This window comes from Canis lupus, chromosome 17 (assembly GCF_003254725.2).
Source record: "Canis lupus dingo isolate Sandy chromosome 17, ASM325472v2, whole genome shotgun sequence".
Classification (NCBI taxonomy): Eukaryota; Metazoa; Chordata; class Mammalia; order Carnivora; family Canidae; genus Canis; species Canis lupus.
In genome coordinates this window covers 24,924,300-24,938,566 of record NC_064259.1, presented here as the reverse complement: position 1 = coordinate 24,938,566, position 14,267 = coordinate 24,924,300, and the positions used below count along the sequence as shown (strand labels likewise).

Genomic DNA, 14,267 nt, shown 5'->3' with positions numbered 1-14,267 from the left:
AGAGGGTGGCAAGCCTATATGAGTGGCACCTTGGGCATAGCATTACTTGGAGGTAGCCTTGCCAAGGCCCTTGGGATTTCACCTGGGCCAAGAAATGCAGAAGACTAATATGTCCACTATGTGGTGGATGTGTTTTTAGGAAGCTTGTAAGACCATCCTGAAAAGACTGGAGCCCTTCAAGAAAAAGAATCCTAGTGGCTCCTGGGAAGATTGGGTAAGTCTGAGGTGATCCAAGTTGCTTTCGGAAATGAGAGACCTTGAAGGCTGTCCCTACTGCAGCAGGAATAGGGTCATGATCTAGTCACATAGGCAGAGAAGCTGTGGGGGGTCTGTATGGTTTCACAGGCCAAGGAAATTCTCTACCTTGCTGGGCTCCCTTCTCTGTGGTTTTCATAGTTGAGGGAAGGCCCTTGAGGGAAAATTTTGATACAGGATCTTAACAGCCTTGTGGGAACTGGAGAATTGGCTGTCCTGAGCTTCAAAAGGTGGGCTGCCTCTGGCCTGGTTCCTCACTCCACTTGTCCTCAATCTTGATGAGCCTGGTTTTCTTCAAACCTCCTGCTGTCAGAAGGCTGCCCCTAACAGCACTTCCCCTTCTAGCTCTGGAGTCTGGGTCCATTGAGGCTCCATCTGTGAAGAAGTGGAGAGAAAGACATTACCCAGAGTTTGTATCATTCCTGTGGTTTTAGAAGTGACAGGCAAGCACTCGTAACAAGAATGATTCCAGTTCTCTGGTTTCTGGTTTGGAGGCAAACCAAACACACCGGTTTGACACACCTGGTGTCAGGAACCCTTGGAGGGAAGCCACAAGGTTGTCTCTCTCTGGTGGGAGGCTGCATCTCTTTGAACAAGCATATATCTCTGTGGCAGCCTAGTTTTACCATCTCCCAGAGTTAGGGTAGGAAATGTGGGCACAGTGGTAACATACAGAGTGAGCCCACACGTGACCCAGTTGGAGAGTACAAGTTTCCCTCAATAGACTTAAAGAAAATAAGCCAGTTCTCTCAGACCTCCTCACTTACTGTGCCTCATGTGACTGACCTTTCCTTCCCACGCTCGCAGTTACTGCACATGTAAATACCACACAAATCTAGGTTGATTTTGGTAGTTTATATTTCAGCATGGGGACACAGAGAGGCAAGCTTGAGCTGATCGTTGAGGGTAGAAAAGGATTTGGGTAGATACAGTGGAGGAACTGCATGAATGACAGCGTAGAGGTGTGGGGACATGGAAGGGCTGGGACAGAGTTGACAGCTGAGTTTGGCTGGCATGGCCATGATTGTGTGCAGCATGAAGCTGGAGAGAACACTGGGATCCTGAATGTCAGGCATGTGCTCTGGAGACAATGGGGAGTCATCAAAAGCTCTAGAGTAGGGGAGTGATGTGGGCAGTATGGCACGTTAGGACGCTCTTTGTGGTGGGCTGGGCTCCCCGGTGGGGTGGGGAGGCTAATAGAAGGGTGAAGACCAGTTAAGAGGCTGCCCTAGGGCCCAGGTTTCCAGTGTGGGGACCTAGCCCAGGTGAGAGTACAGTGCGGTCATCTCATGCAATGATCGTGTGAGGCAAGCTGTGGAAGTGGGAGCCGAGCCACTGGTACGCAGTCAGCTTCCGGATGAGGAAGGTGAATTCATGAAATCTCAGTGCTGCATCAGGGATTCTGGAAACCATGCTAAGCCCTTCCTGTTGTCTGTCTCCTCTCTTCAGGTCATAGACGCCTACGAGAACACAGTGAGCTTGTCTGCGACTGGGTTTTATAGGTAAGTACAGTGCTGGTCTCACCACCTCACCATGTGTTGTCATCCTAACCTCTGAAGTCCCCTCAGCACCGAATGCTCTCAGCCTTTGGTCAGGAGAGAGAAGTTCCATCAAAACTCTTATCTCTTCAATGGACTTCGGCTAATTTCACTTTAAAGATGCCCTAAAATACCCAGCATCGCCGTCTGTGTGCCAAGGAAGCAAAAACACCATATCAGAAGACCTGTGTTCTAGTTCTGGCCTTGAAGTGTACTATTCTACTTGGGAGAAATCAGGGATTCTCTCTGGGCCTATTTCCTCATTAATAACATAGTGGAACCATCACCAGCCACCCCTCCCTTGGGGTTCTCCTAGAACCAGGGGTGTCTGGTGTGCAGAGTTACCATGTGTGTTACTCTGTACTATGCACTGGATTTCTTCATGGAGGCTTTCCCTTGAAAGGAGGACAGGAGGATTTAGAGCACATGGTCTTGTTACAAAATGCAGAATTCAGGGGAGCTTAAAGTGAGATTTGGAAAAGAGCATGTCCCTTCTGCTGCTTAGAAATTCAGTAGCAGCGCGAAGAGCTAGGGACCGTGCCCATGTGATTCAGAGGCTGTAAAAAGAATGTGATTATATTTACGATCACCCATAATGTTCTAGCTTTCTCTGGGAAGTTCAACTAGGATCTTTTTTTTCACAGATCAATGGGTTTGGAGAAATAGTTCAATATGTATTTTAGGCCAAATAATGTTTTGCCAATGCTTCCCGGATTATGTGATACTCAACCTGCACCAACACACATGAGTACAGATTTTCTCAGATGTTCTTGTTTCACTTTCAGAGTTGATAAAACTGGGTAATATAAAAGAACACCCAAGCGAAGATGGTAAAATCAGAGATCCAAGAAGGTGGTGGGTTCTCCTGGGAGGAGACTTTTCCCTCAGCTCTGTGCTGGTTTTGTGTTCATGCAGATTCTGATCCCATCAGCTCACATTATTTCTGTGTCATGCATAGAAAAACATAGGTGTGGAGGACTACAAGTTCCAGGTGCTAGAATATGCACACGCACACACATGTATGACTCATGTGAAGTTGGAACTGTAGAAGAAACTCCGGATTGAAGAAGAACAAAGTATAAGAGAGCAGTTATCGATAACACTTTTGTCAGATCATTTCTTGAGACTGGGAAGGGGCCACTAGCCAAGGAGTAATGTAGGCCAGTGGTTAGAGATGCACCCAGGCTGGCATGGGATGCTGACCTCAGCTCTCACCTGGAGAAAGGTGAGCAGCCCAGGAGGCAACATGGGCAGGATCTCTGGTTCTGAGACCCTGAATTCTAGTTCCGCAGATCCTTTGGAATGTGTCCTTCGTGTCCTTTGTGGGCTTGGGCAAACATGTCCCCTGTTTTTACCATGTCAAGGCCAGCACACTGATACTATATGCCGCTCGCTGCATAGAATGACGCACATAAGGTCCATGGGCAAAATTGAGCAGACATGAAGCAGAATGCTCTAGAACACCTGGATTTCATTAACAGGTTCAAAATATTAAAAACACCTGGACTTTATAAAGAACAGCTGAAAGAAAAAATAAACCCCTTGGAGTCTTAGGATTTTGTGGGTCAAGCTGCATGTGCACACGTGAGAGAGACAGAGAGAGAGAGAGAGGGAGAGAGAGAGGGAAAGAGAGGGAAAGATTGGGAGTGGGGAGGGTGCTCATCTTAATACATCCGCTGTGTTTTCTTTTCTCTCCCCCAGGACACCCAACCTTGGCTACAGCTTTGAGACTAACTCGGGGAATCCCTTCCACTACTTCTCCTATGGGGTGGCTTGCTCTGAAGTGGAGATCGATTGCTTAACCGGGGATCACAAAGTAAGAAGTTTGCGAAGCCTTCGTACCAAGTTAGGGGAAAGAGAGGAGAAACAAGTGAATTGCAAATGCCAAGAACCGATAGAGACACTTTCTGGCTGGGAAAATAATGTCTGACATCATAGCTGGAAAACTTCCTATAAAGGACCAGGAAGCAAATATTTGAGGCTTTCAGGGCCCCAAAGACTCTGTCTCAACTACTCTGCCCCTATCACTGTAGCAGGAAAACAGCCACAGACGTATGCAAATAAATGGGCACGGCTGTGTTTCCCTACGATGTGGTTTGTGCACACTGACTGTAAATTGCATCTAATTTCCATGTGTCACACCACATTCCTTTTATTTTTGTCAGTCATTTCAAAATGCAAACACATTATTAGCACATAGGTCCTACAAAAACAGGGCTCAGGCTGGAATAAGCCCTTGGAACATAGCTTGTTACCTCCTTTCTTACACAATCTACCCAGACACAGGCTCAGAGTCCAGGGACCTGGGAACCAGCCTTCCCAATCATCCGTGGATGTGTGCGCAGTTACCTCTGCTACTCAGGAAGGCCTAGCCTCTGCCATCCCCTGCCTAGCTGCCCCAACCTCACGCCTCAGCCTTGACGATGCCAGTGCCAGCTGGCAGTGCTTTCAACACCCTGCTGGAGCATGCCTGGGGCACTCTGCTTCTGAAAGTGCTATTTGTGTTGACACAATAATATAAGGGTCACCGACACCCATCTATCATCCCACACATTCCTTTCTTCTCACACTGCTTTTTATTTTCCCCACCTACTGTAGAACCTCCGTACCGACATTGTCATGGATGTTGGTTCCAGTCTGAACCCTGCCATTGATATTGGACAGGTAAGGCTCGTGGGTGACTAGGGTAGTGATGGACTTGGCCACAAGTATGTCACTTTCTTTCCCAGGGTCACCAGCCAATGCATTTTGTCCAATGTCATCTTAAAGCAGGTCTGAACAACATGGTACCATGTGAGTCTCCCTCAGCAGGAGTTAGATAGAGGGGAGCATCCCCAACTCTCAAGGCAGAAGACACATTAACGTAGATTCTGGAAAGGACACTCATGACCTCAGAGAACAAGATGATGAATGGTGAAGACACTGGGTGTACACACACTCCTACACACCCAAAAGCACATACAGATTGGAAGGGGCACCCTGTGGAATGGAGATTGAGTTTGGGATGGTGTGCAGGCAGTGGCATCTGAGGACTTTCTCCTTCCTCCTTCTTCTTCCACCAGGACGCATTTTGTCCTCTAGGAAGTAAGCGTTGTCAAGCATGGAATGCTGGGGGTCACTAGGGCAAAAGACATGGGTTCAAGCAAGAGGAATACAGGGGTGGCTTGAAGAAAATCACTTTTGGAAAATATGGGAGTGTTGGGTAGGATTGGTGGAACAGGTGACAGAGGTGGGCACCAAGAACTGAAGTACTGAGCTCTGGTAGAAAACAGCAGGTGTATTTCTCAAAAATGGACAATTAGTGAGTATGCAGAAACGTAGTCCTTAGTCACTGTGTGCATTATCAATTCACTGAACAACCACTGGAGGAGCGCCGCCTAGAGACAAGCACTGCGCCCGGCGCCTCAGACAGAGGTGATGGCACCTGGTCCTGAGAACACACTTGTTGGGCAGTGGGGCACCCGGGGTCCATGGTGAGCAGGGAGGCTGGGGAAATGGCAGTGGAGCGTGGGCCGGTGGAGCGTGGCAGGTGCCCTGTGTGGGGGGCGCTCCTACTCCCAGGGGCAGGCAGGGCTGGGAGTTCTAAAAACCTGAATCTGCTCTCCAAGAAATCCCTCCTGTCTCATGCGGCTGCCTGCGAGTGCGTGGTCCCACTTAGCACACAGGAGGTGCGTGGGCCCCCGAGGGACACTCAGCCACCGTTAGCCTGGGAGCCTGCTTCTCAGCTTGGAGCTGCCGTTTCCCTAGTGGCAACATGTGAGCGAACATCTCCACCTGCTGCAGCTGCTTTTTTTTTTTTTTAGATTTTATTTATTTATTCATGAGAGAGAGAGAGAGAGAGAGAGAGAGAGAGGCAGAAACACAGGCAGAGGGAGAAGCAGGCTCCATGCAGGGATCCCGATGTGGGACTCGACCCTGGGTCTCCAGGATCACACCCTGGGCCAAAGACAGCACTAAACCTCTGAGCCACCCGGGCTGCCCTGCAGCAGCTTTTAATGAAAAATTATGCCTACCATGGTGTGACCCTTCTGGAATTGCTGACGAGTTCTAAATCTAACCTTCAGTGTTAATGCCTTTGCTCTGCCTATACCAACACCTGGTGAAGGCCCAGATAGATGATCCCAGGCTGGGCAGGAGCCAGGTAGGCTGGGGAGGGCTATTTTCAGCTTCTTTCCAGGTCCACACCAGGTGAGGCCTGGTGCCCGATGTGGGAAGCAGTGTCTGTCCTTGGGGAGGGGGAAAGCAGAATGACCACGGTCTCTGCCTACCCCACAGGTGGAAGGAGCATTTGTGCAGGGCCTTGGCCTCTTCACCCTGGAGGAGCTGCACTACTCCCCAGAGGGGAGCCTGCAGACCCGTGGCCCCAGCACCTATAAGATCCCTGCGTTTGGCAACATCCCCACTGAGTTCAGAGTGTCCCTGCTCCGCGACTGCCCCAACAAGAAGGCCATCTATGCGTCCAAGGTACAGCTGCCCTGGTCTGTGCTGCCGCCTGGTCTGCACTGTGGGAGGCTCCAGGTGCTAAGGAGTGGCTCCAGCCACCCGCCGTGGGTCTGCAGGGGGTTCGTCTGGAAGGACAAGAGGGCTTGCTTGACACTGGTTTTGGTGAGGATGGTGGAGGGGTAGGCAGTCCCCGCCTGAGAACAAGAAAACTGGGATGACACCACCTGCGTGTGGTCAAAGCTATCCCCTTGGGGACACTCAGAGGAATTCCTTAATCCAATCCTGACCTACATCGGGGTCTCAGGTGGGCATCTTGATGCTTGATCCTAAAGATGATCCCGTGGATACACCCTCCTCCCTGAGTTCCCACGAGAATAGCCCCCATTCATGGCAGATGAGACAACATCTCGGGGTAAACCCTTTGCCTCCTTCAGGGGCTGATACCTGACCTTAAACTTGATCTGTATGCCTGAAGCATTATAGCCATCCTCTATTTCCCCCCTGTCCCCAACAAGGATGAAAAAATGGTGAATATCAAGTAAGCTGACTGATATAGTCCTAGATCTAAGAAGGAAGACAGGCGACCACTTGTGACCAGTGAAACATACCCATTTACTCACCTCATGGTTTACTTTACTGTGGTTGGGTCTAGACACTCTGTGATCCCTGCCATCAACTCTCACGCTTTAGCGTGCCTCGGGATCACCGCGGACTCATGATAAAAATGCAGTTCTGGGGGGCCCATCCCTAGAAATTTGGATCCAGTAAGTCTGGAATAAAATACACATTTTTTTTTTAAACAAGTGTCCCTAGTGATTTTGATACAGGCAGTTTCTGATCTGTGCTTTGGGGGACAAAACCACCTCTGCTAGAAAATGTTTAATTCCTGCTTGTCTTGATGCCTATATTCTAGACGATGCTATAAGTGCAATTATGGTGCCTGTAAATATTATTATGGTACCCGTAAATGTTGTTGTCAGAGTGGCAGCAAGATGACTCCTCTAGCCTCGTAACTGTGAGGAAAGGGTCAAAATTCATGTCAGACATTTTTGTCCATTAAATATAATTATTTAATACAACTGGTAATGGTGCATTTTATTTGCATGGTGTCATCACAGAAAATCACGGAGTGAGAGTTAAAAAGAAATATGCCAATGAGGTTCAACCATTTAGTAGGTTGATGTTCTCAGTCCCTGAAGAACTTTGAGCACCCTCCCAGCCTTACTGGGTACAGCCCACTGGTGGCGGCTGGGGTTCCCAGCAGCACCAGCCCTGCAGGTGTGGGGGCTGGGGTCCCTTTGCCTGATTCCCTGTCCTGTGCTCTGTCCACCCAGGCCGTCGGGGAGCCGCCCCTCTTCCTGGCAGCCTCTGTCTTCTTTGCCATCAAGGACGCCGTCCGTGCAGCTCGTGCTAGGAACTCAGATTGTAAAACGAAGCTTTTCCGGCTAGACAGCCCTGCAACCCCAGAAAAGATCCGCAATGCCTGCGTGGACGAGTTCACCACACTGGTATGAGGCCCCTCGAGCACCCTCTCCGTCTGGGGGAGGCCGGGGCAGAGGTCTGAGCATGGCAGAGAGGGCAGGGAAATACCAGGCTCTCTCCACTGCGCAGCCTTGGGTCCATGCTGCCTTCCGCCTGCCATTGAGGCACCCCCTCCAACTTGCTAGAAAACAGCAAGAAATCCCCTTCAAGCTGTAGCTTATAGCTGGGTCTTCTTAGAGGGAAGCTGGCTCTTTGGTGCATAGCTATTATCCCAGATTTCATTGTTTTCCATGAAGATGAGGATGATGGATGGAAGCCCCCAAGAATTTTATCTTTAGTGTCCATCACTGGCAGGTTTGAGACCCGTCTTTGTGAAAGTCACAGTGTGTGTACTATGGAGACAGAAACCAAAAGAGAGTTAATTAATCAATTAGATGAACCACATTTGTTCTCTGATTGGTGTGTGCCATGCTGATACTGGCACACGTGGGTCCCATGAAGACTTGGAAGTCTTTCAGGAAACCAGATGATCGTATTATAGGATAACTGGTTACTACCTCAGTGTACGTAGCAGAATGTAGCAGGGATTCCGTGGTCCTTGGTATCATTGTGGGAAGTCCCTATAAGATGCTTGTAGTGGACAATGCCTGGCAAAAGAAGACCATGGAAGGACAGTTTCCTCCACTGTTGCCTCTGAGTTGAGCTGAACTGGACACTGCGCACATAGACTCTCCTGCTGTCTTTGCAATAGCAGCAGCCTCTGTTGAGTTAGAAGAACTGGGTTCTTCCTGATAACCCAAGTTGGATCTCCTCTTAGGTATTTGATAGGAGATTTGATAGGCCTTTGGGGGTTTGGGTTTAGAGGTGAAATGGGTACTCATGGACCCATGTACGGGGAGGGTACAGGAGAGCCTCTAGAGCAGGCATATCTGCCATCCCAGGCCTCAGCACTGAGGTTGAGGGAGGCCGATGGGTCCCTAAGTTGGCCACCCTCATCTGCCAATAGCTTTAGCTATGGGGTAAGAACTGCCAGACTATGCGTGGAGCTTCCAGGCAGTGAGGATGCTCGAGATCTGCAGCAGCTTTCCCACAGCCCAGAACCTTCCAACATGGCCACAATGCTGACAGTTCCCCAAACTCCATTCCCTGGGAGGTGAGGTGCTACATGGCTCCCCATAAACTTACACAGGTTGCAAATTAGCTCCTTGCAAATGGTCCAATGCAGAACTCATTGATTTAAAGAGACCTTCTTGGTCTCCAGACCTAAAGCACAGATTCTCATCCAAGCCCTTTTGCTCTGTTACAACACACCAGTGATTTAAAATCCCTGCAGTTGGTTTGCATAAGTAGCTGATTCTATGAACCAATCATGCCTTTAAGGACTGAGTACCATCCCTGCATCTTCAGAGCCCACTAGAGTGTCTACCACATGGAAAGTGCTGATCAAAAATAAATGAATGACTATGAAATTAAAGGGTCCTGCCCTGGGGGGAGCTCCCAACAGCCGAGACTACAGAGGAGCGTTTGATCTTGGAATGGTGGTTGGCAGTTGGTGGGAGGTGGCATGTGCATCAGAGGGGGCAACATGTCCTGTGCTGCGGGAAGACCCTGGCATTGAGTTTTTGCTGTTCCTTCCTAGTGTGTCACTGGCATACCAGAAAACTGTAAGCCCTGGTCGGTGAGGGTCTGAAGAGAAAGCCCCCAGCAGAGTCTTCTTATGCTACATCAGAGCTTCCATGGAGCATGGAACCCACCCTGCAAAGCATGAGTCTATACAAGTTGTGGGATGATGATGCTTGATTCATCAGATTGGTGTTTGGAAGAACACTGAATGCGTTGGAAGATTTTGATCACAAATATGATTTGCAAACTTAACGATAAGGAAATTCAGAACTGTCAGGCCCATGTGGCTAATAGGCAATTAGAATCTTTTTATGTCTGTTTTAATCATGTTTTTGAAATAGGTTTAAGAAGTTCTTGTGCTATGTCCCAACTCACAGGACAGGCTGTAGAACCTCAGGTTCAAAGAGGATGCCCACAAACCTCTAGAAGCTTAAATTCTAAATCCGTGTGCCTTTTTCAGAAAGCCTTTCCTTCAAACCAATGAATGTCATAATATAACCTCAAATCCATACTCAAATTTGCAGCGGGACAGTGGGGTGAGATTCAGACCTCTACCCACCACTGGGTCATTGAGGAAAATAAACAATTAAACAAATTCAAGGTTAATTGAATCTGATCATGTTAAGTGGCAGAAAGTAAATTATTCCACATCATCAAAAGCCAACCAACCCAATTATTGAGCACCTACAATGTGCTCGGTTTCTTTCTCTTCCCTTTTGTACATTAAAAAAAAAATCAGGTTGAAAAATCTTCATTTGAAGCCACAATAATTTCCATTTAGAAATCATGCTACAAAAATCAAGATGAGCCAGAGGAATCATAGTCAAGGAGCCTGGGTTCTCATCTCAGCTGTGTCTCTATCTGCGTGACCTTGGTCTGTCACTTCTCTTTTCTGTGCTTTATTTTACTGCAGGATGAAAGGATTGGACTGGAATAATCTCTAAGGCCTTCTCCAGCTCTAAAAGTCTATAAATATATGACCTGAAAACTCCAGTTATATAAGGGATCTGCAGCTATCAGAGACTTGGCTCCCTTACTGTGATGTGATATCTGGGCTTAGTGAATCCTGCTTAGATTCTCCCAAGTTCCTGAGTTTGGTAAAGAGAACAGGAGAGGAGCAAACATCCCTCTAGCTGCTCCAACCGGTGACTTCATCGCTGTGTGGTATGGGGTGGGTGATGTGTCAGTCATGTGCCTTCACTGCTTCAAACACCCAGCTTTTTGCCAGATGGGGCCATGGTTCTGACCGTGGAAGGAGAATGATGGAAGCTATGCACTTGAGCCTGGTGCTTGATGCCACTAATAAAGTAAATGGTCAGCTTGTTGGCCTATGAGAAATGCTTATTAATCATCATAATCTCCCCAAATGCTAATATCTGCCATGTCTTAGCCAGCCTTCATTTCTAGAGAACACATACACCAAACACACACACACACACACACACACACACACACACACACACACACGCACTCTTTTGGTGGAAGAGGGACAGAGGGAGAGGGAGAAAGATGGTAAGCAGGCTCCACACCCAGCACAGAGCCCTAAATGGGGCTTGATCGCACAACCCTGAGATCATGACCTGAGCCCAAATCAAGAGTTGATGCTTAACCAACTGAGCCACCAGGGGCCCCCCCACACTTTCTTACAAAATTCCCTTCCTTACAGTATTCTAGATACGCCAGCTGTTTTACAGCACATTAAGAGTAAAGGACATTAGAAATTGAACTGATATTTATATGGATATCCTTGCACGTCCATTTCACTGACTTTCTGGAATGTTCTAGGACATTAGGACAATAGCCTAAGACTGAGATCTGTCCACTGTCATCCGCAAGCCTGCAAGGGCTAAATGACCGTGAATTCTCTTCTGAGCTTAGGAACAGAGAAAATGCAGAATGGTTATGAAAATCCAACAAGCAAGTGCTTTGAGAGCCATAAACCACTGTGTGGTGCTGAGGTCTCCTTCTCTCAGTCACCTGGCCTTGCCCTGCCCTGTTAATCGGTAAACTGGAGTGTCTGATGGGAGGGTGCTTGGTCTTCCGAGCCCTGCAGACCGATGCGGCCAACCCTGCCTGCAGTATCCCACTGCAACCTGCAGAGGGCGGTGGAAGACTGGACATGAGACCAAACCCAGCCCGCCCAGAGCATCCATCCGGGGTTAGTTACCAGGGAGCTGACTGAGGATCTCAGTGTAGACAGAGTATTTTCACAAGCTGGACTTAAAGCTGACTTAGGGTTTCAGAATGACAAAATCTAGAAAGAACCCTCAGATGATGTGGGTGTGGATCAGCCATGGCAGCCTGAGCTCTTGATGAATGGCCAGTGAGGGGAAGAGGGAAGGCAAGTCTTCTTTTCTGAGTGTCTGTAACTTGCCAGGTGCCACACGGAGTGCTTTACCTACAGGGTCTCATTTAATCCTCCCAGTGGCCCTATGAGGTATAGATTTAATCTCTGCAGCTCCTTGAAGGAGAAGCCCTACCTGTAGCTCACAGAGGACTTTGTCAGCTGGGGGGTGTTTACTCCCCGAGAACCACCCAGGCCTTACAGCCAGGAAGCCTGGTGTAGACCAGGAGCTGATCAACCTGACAAAGTGGGCTCAGGCTAAGCAGGCTTCCAGAGGTTGTGGGAGGCACCCTGGATGCTTAGCTATTCACTTGTAGGCGGTGTTGGGTTCTAGTGTTGGCGTGGCCAAGCTGCTCAAATGTTGTCTGAAGGCAGCTGAGGAACATCACCCTACTCCAGAGCTGAGGTGACTGCAAGGCCAGGATGGGGAGGGCAGGATGGATGGAGGGCGTAGGAGAAACCCAAGGCAAAGAATGAGGACAGAAATAGTCCTTGCTTATTGATTTATGACTGGGAACATCCCTGAGCCCATGGTATTTTTATCTTTAGTTGAGGGAGAGCTTGGAAGCCATTTGCTGCCTATTTTAGATCCTGGGATAAGGCTATTTGGAACCTGTAGCTTTCTTGGCTGAGGCTTGACATCACCCTGGGGCCCCCTAGGCCCAGGGGCCTGCCCTTTTGTTTCATCTTTATCCTGCACGGCAGGAGTTCATGTCCCTAAGGCAGGAGACAAATCTTGTGACAATCTTGTCACCCGAACAAAGCAGCCCACGGATGGGAGTGGAAATGTCTGGCTTTGCCCTTGCACTGGCCCAGCCCTGGCCTTGCACATTCCCCCAGACCAACTCAGCATTCTAGAGCATGGGGACCATCGAGCTCAAGCTCTTTGAGAGCTGAGAAACCTAAGCCCAGAGAGGGTCACTGACTTGTTCAGGGTCCCATAGCCCTTCAGTGAGATGGACAGGCTTAAGACAAGGGTGCCCAACTCCTGGTGCAGACTCTAAATCAGACCTCTGCTGGCCACATGGGCCTGCTCTTATGCAATTGAGTCAGGTTGCTGGGGGCTCTGATAGACATTTAGTTATACTGGTTGAGAAGGAGATATGGAGGTCTCCGGGCCCAAGGCAAACACTGTGGCAAGGGGGGCATATGACTCAGCTTCTGGAGCAGGATCATAAAATGGGATTCTTTCTTAAGCCCCACCAATTGGAACAAAACAGTAAGTGGAAAACATCCCCTCATTCCAGAGTGAGATGCTAAGTCATCTATGCGAGATTTGTAGAGGGTGTGGCTGGAAACTGCCACCTTTAGCTCATCATCTACCTCAAGAAAATAAAGGGTTGAAATGGAGTTTCAGAAATTGGAGAGAGAGGACTTCTTTGAATATAGCAAGCTGTATATCCTCCCTGCCAAAGAGAAAGAGCAAGGGAGAGAGAAAGAAAGGGAGACAGATTGTATTATGGGGGTGGGGGCGGGAGTGGGGTGGGAGTGGGGTGGGAGTTCTCCCCAGTCAGGCCATTGGAGGGGGGGCTTTCAAGAAGACCACTCAAAGACCCAAACCGTAACAGTTGCTTGGTTGATCTTAACTGTACCTCGAGTCTCAATCATTATCCAGGGCCACTTGCCCCATTATCATAAAAATGTCCTCTGGTCAAAGCATCATCAATTTCCTCTACTGTTCCATTGAATCCTCCTCTTTTCCCAAGATAGCAAACGAGTCCCACACAAAAGTGACTGTGTGTGGGAGGCTGTGTGCCTTGCCATTGTTGATTCCTTATATGTTAACATTTACCTGGGCTCTGAGGAAGTGGCATGCATTGCTCTGATGGTATACCTAAAGCAAAAACATCTGAGAGCCAGAAGGGACAATTCCAAAGGACCTAGCTCAGTGGTCCTCACGTGGGAGTGGTTTGTCCCTCAAGGGGACATTTGGCAATGTCTGGGGACCTCTTTGGTTGTCACAGCTAGGGAAGGGGTGGTGACTCCTGGCACCTGGTGGGTAGAGTCCAAGGATGCTACTAACATCCTGCAAGGTACAGGGCAGCCCCCTGAAGCAAAGAATTATTTAGCCCCATAAGTCAACATTGCTAGAGATGAGAAACCCTGGTCTATCCAACCATCTGTATATCGGAGAGGTGACTGAGGACTCTGGATGTGGCAGTGGCAAAATTAAAGCCCAACTTGTTCTTTCTACTGACCTTGCTGACTCTCTACATTATAGCTTCAGTTCTGTGTAGCAAGTGTGTGAAATGGAATGAATGGAATGGAAGCACGGTGAATGGAAACCTCCTAGTGCAAGAACATACCAAGAAATTCTTATTTCTAAATGGATACTCCAGAGGTATCCATTCTGTGAGGGATTGCCCACCCTGCAAAATATAGATATCTGTATCATATCTATCATATCTATCATATCTATCATATCTATCATATCTATATCTATATCTATATCTATATCTATATCTATCTATATCATATAACTTATACATATATATCCAGAAAGGCAATGTCTGATCTATTAGTTGAGTTTCAAGTGTTGTATTTTATAACCAGATACACTGTGAATTTGTTTCCTTTCCTAT

General features: G+C 48.4%; 1 protein-coding gene across 4 annotated transcripts in view; it reads left to right on the top strand.

Moving 5' to 3' along the window:
* Positions 1 to 10,662, top strand: part of XDH (xanthine dehydrogenase) — a 59,905-nt gene extending 49,243 nt beyond the window's left edge. For all 4 annotated transcript variants that reach the window (XM_049095338.1, XM_025454250.3, XM_049095337.1 and 1 more), the window contains exons 30-36: positions 140 to 214; positions 1,705 to 1,757; positions 3,495 to 3,609; positions 4,392 to 4,457; positions 6,069 to 6,257; positions 7,571 to 7,744; positions 9,358 to 10,662. In XM_049095338.1, coding sequence (XP_048951295.1) covers positions 140 to 214; positions 1,705 to 1,757; positions 3,495 to 3,609; positions 4,392 to 4,457; positions 6,069 to 6,257; positions 7,571 to 7,744; positions 9,358 to 9,408 — 723 coding nt within the window. In that variant the 3' untranslated portion in view covers positions 9,409 to 10,662. The remainder of the gene's footprint in view (positions 1 to 139; positions 215 to 1,704; positions 1,758 to 3,494; positions 3,610 to 4,391; positions 4,458 to 6,068; positions 6,258 to 7,570; positions 7,745 to 9,357) is intronic.
* The last annotated feature ends 3,605 nt before the right edge of the window (positions 10,663 to 14,267 follow it).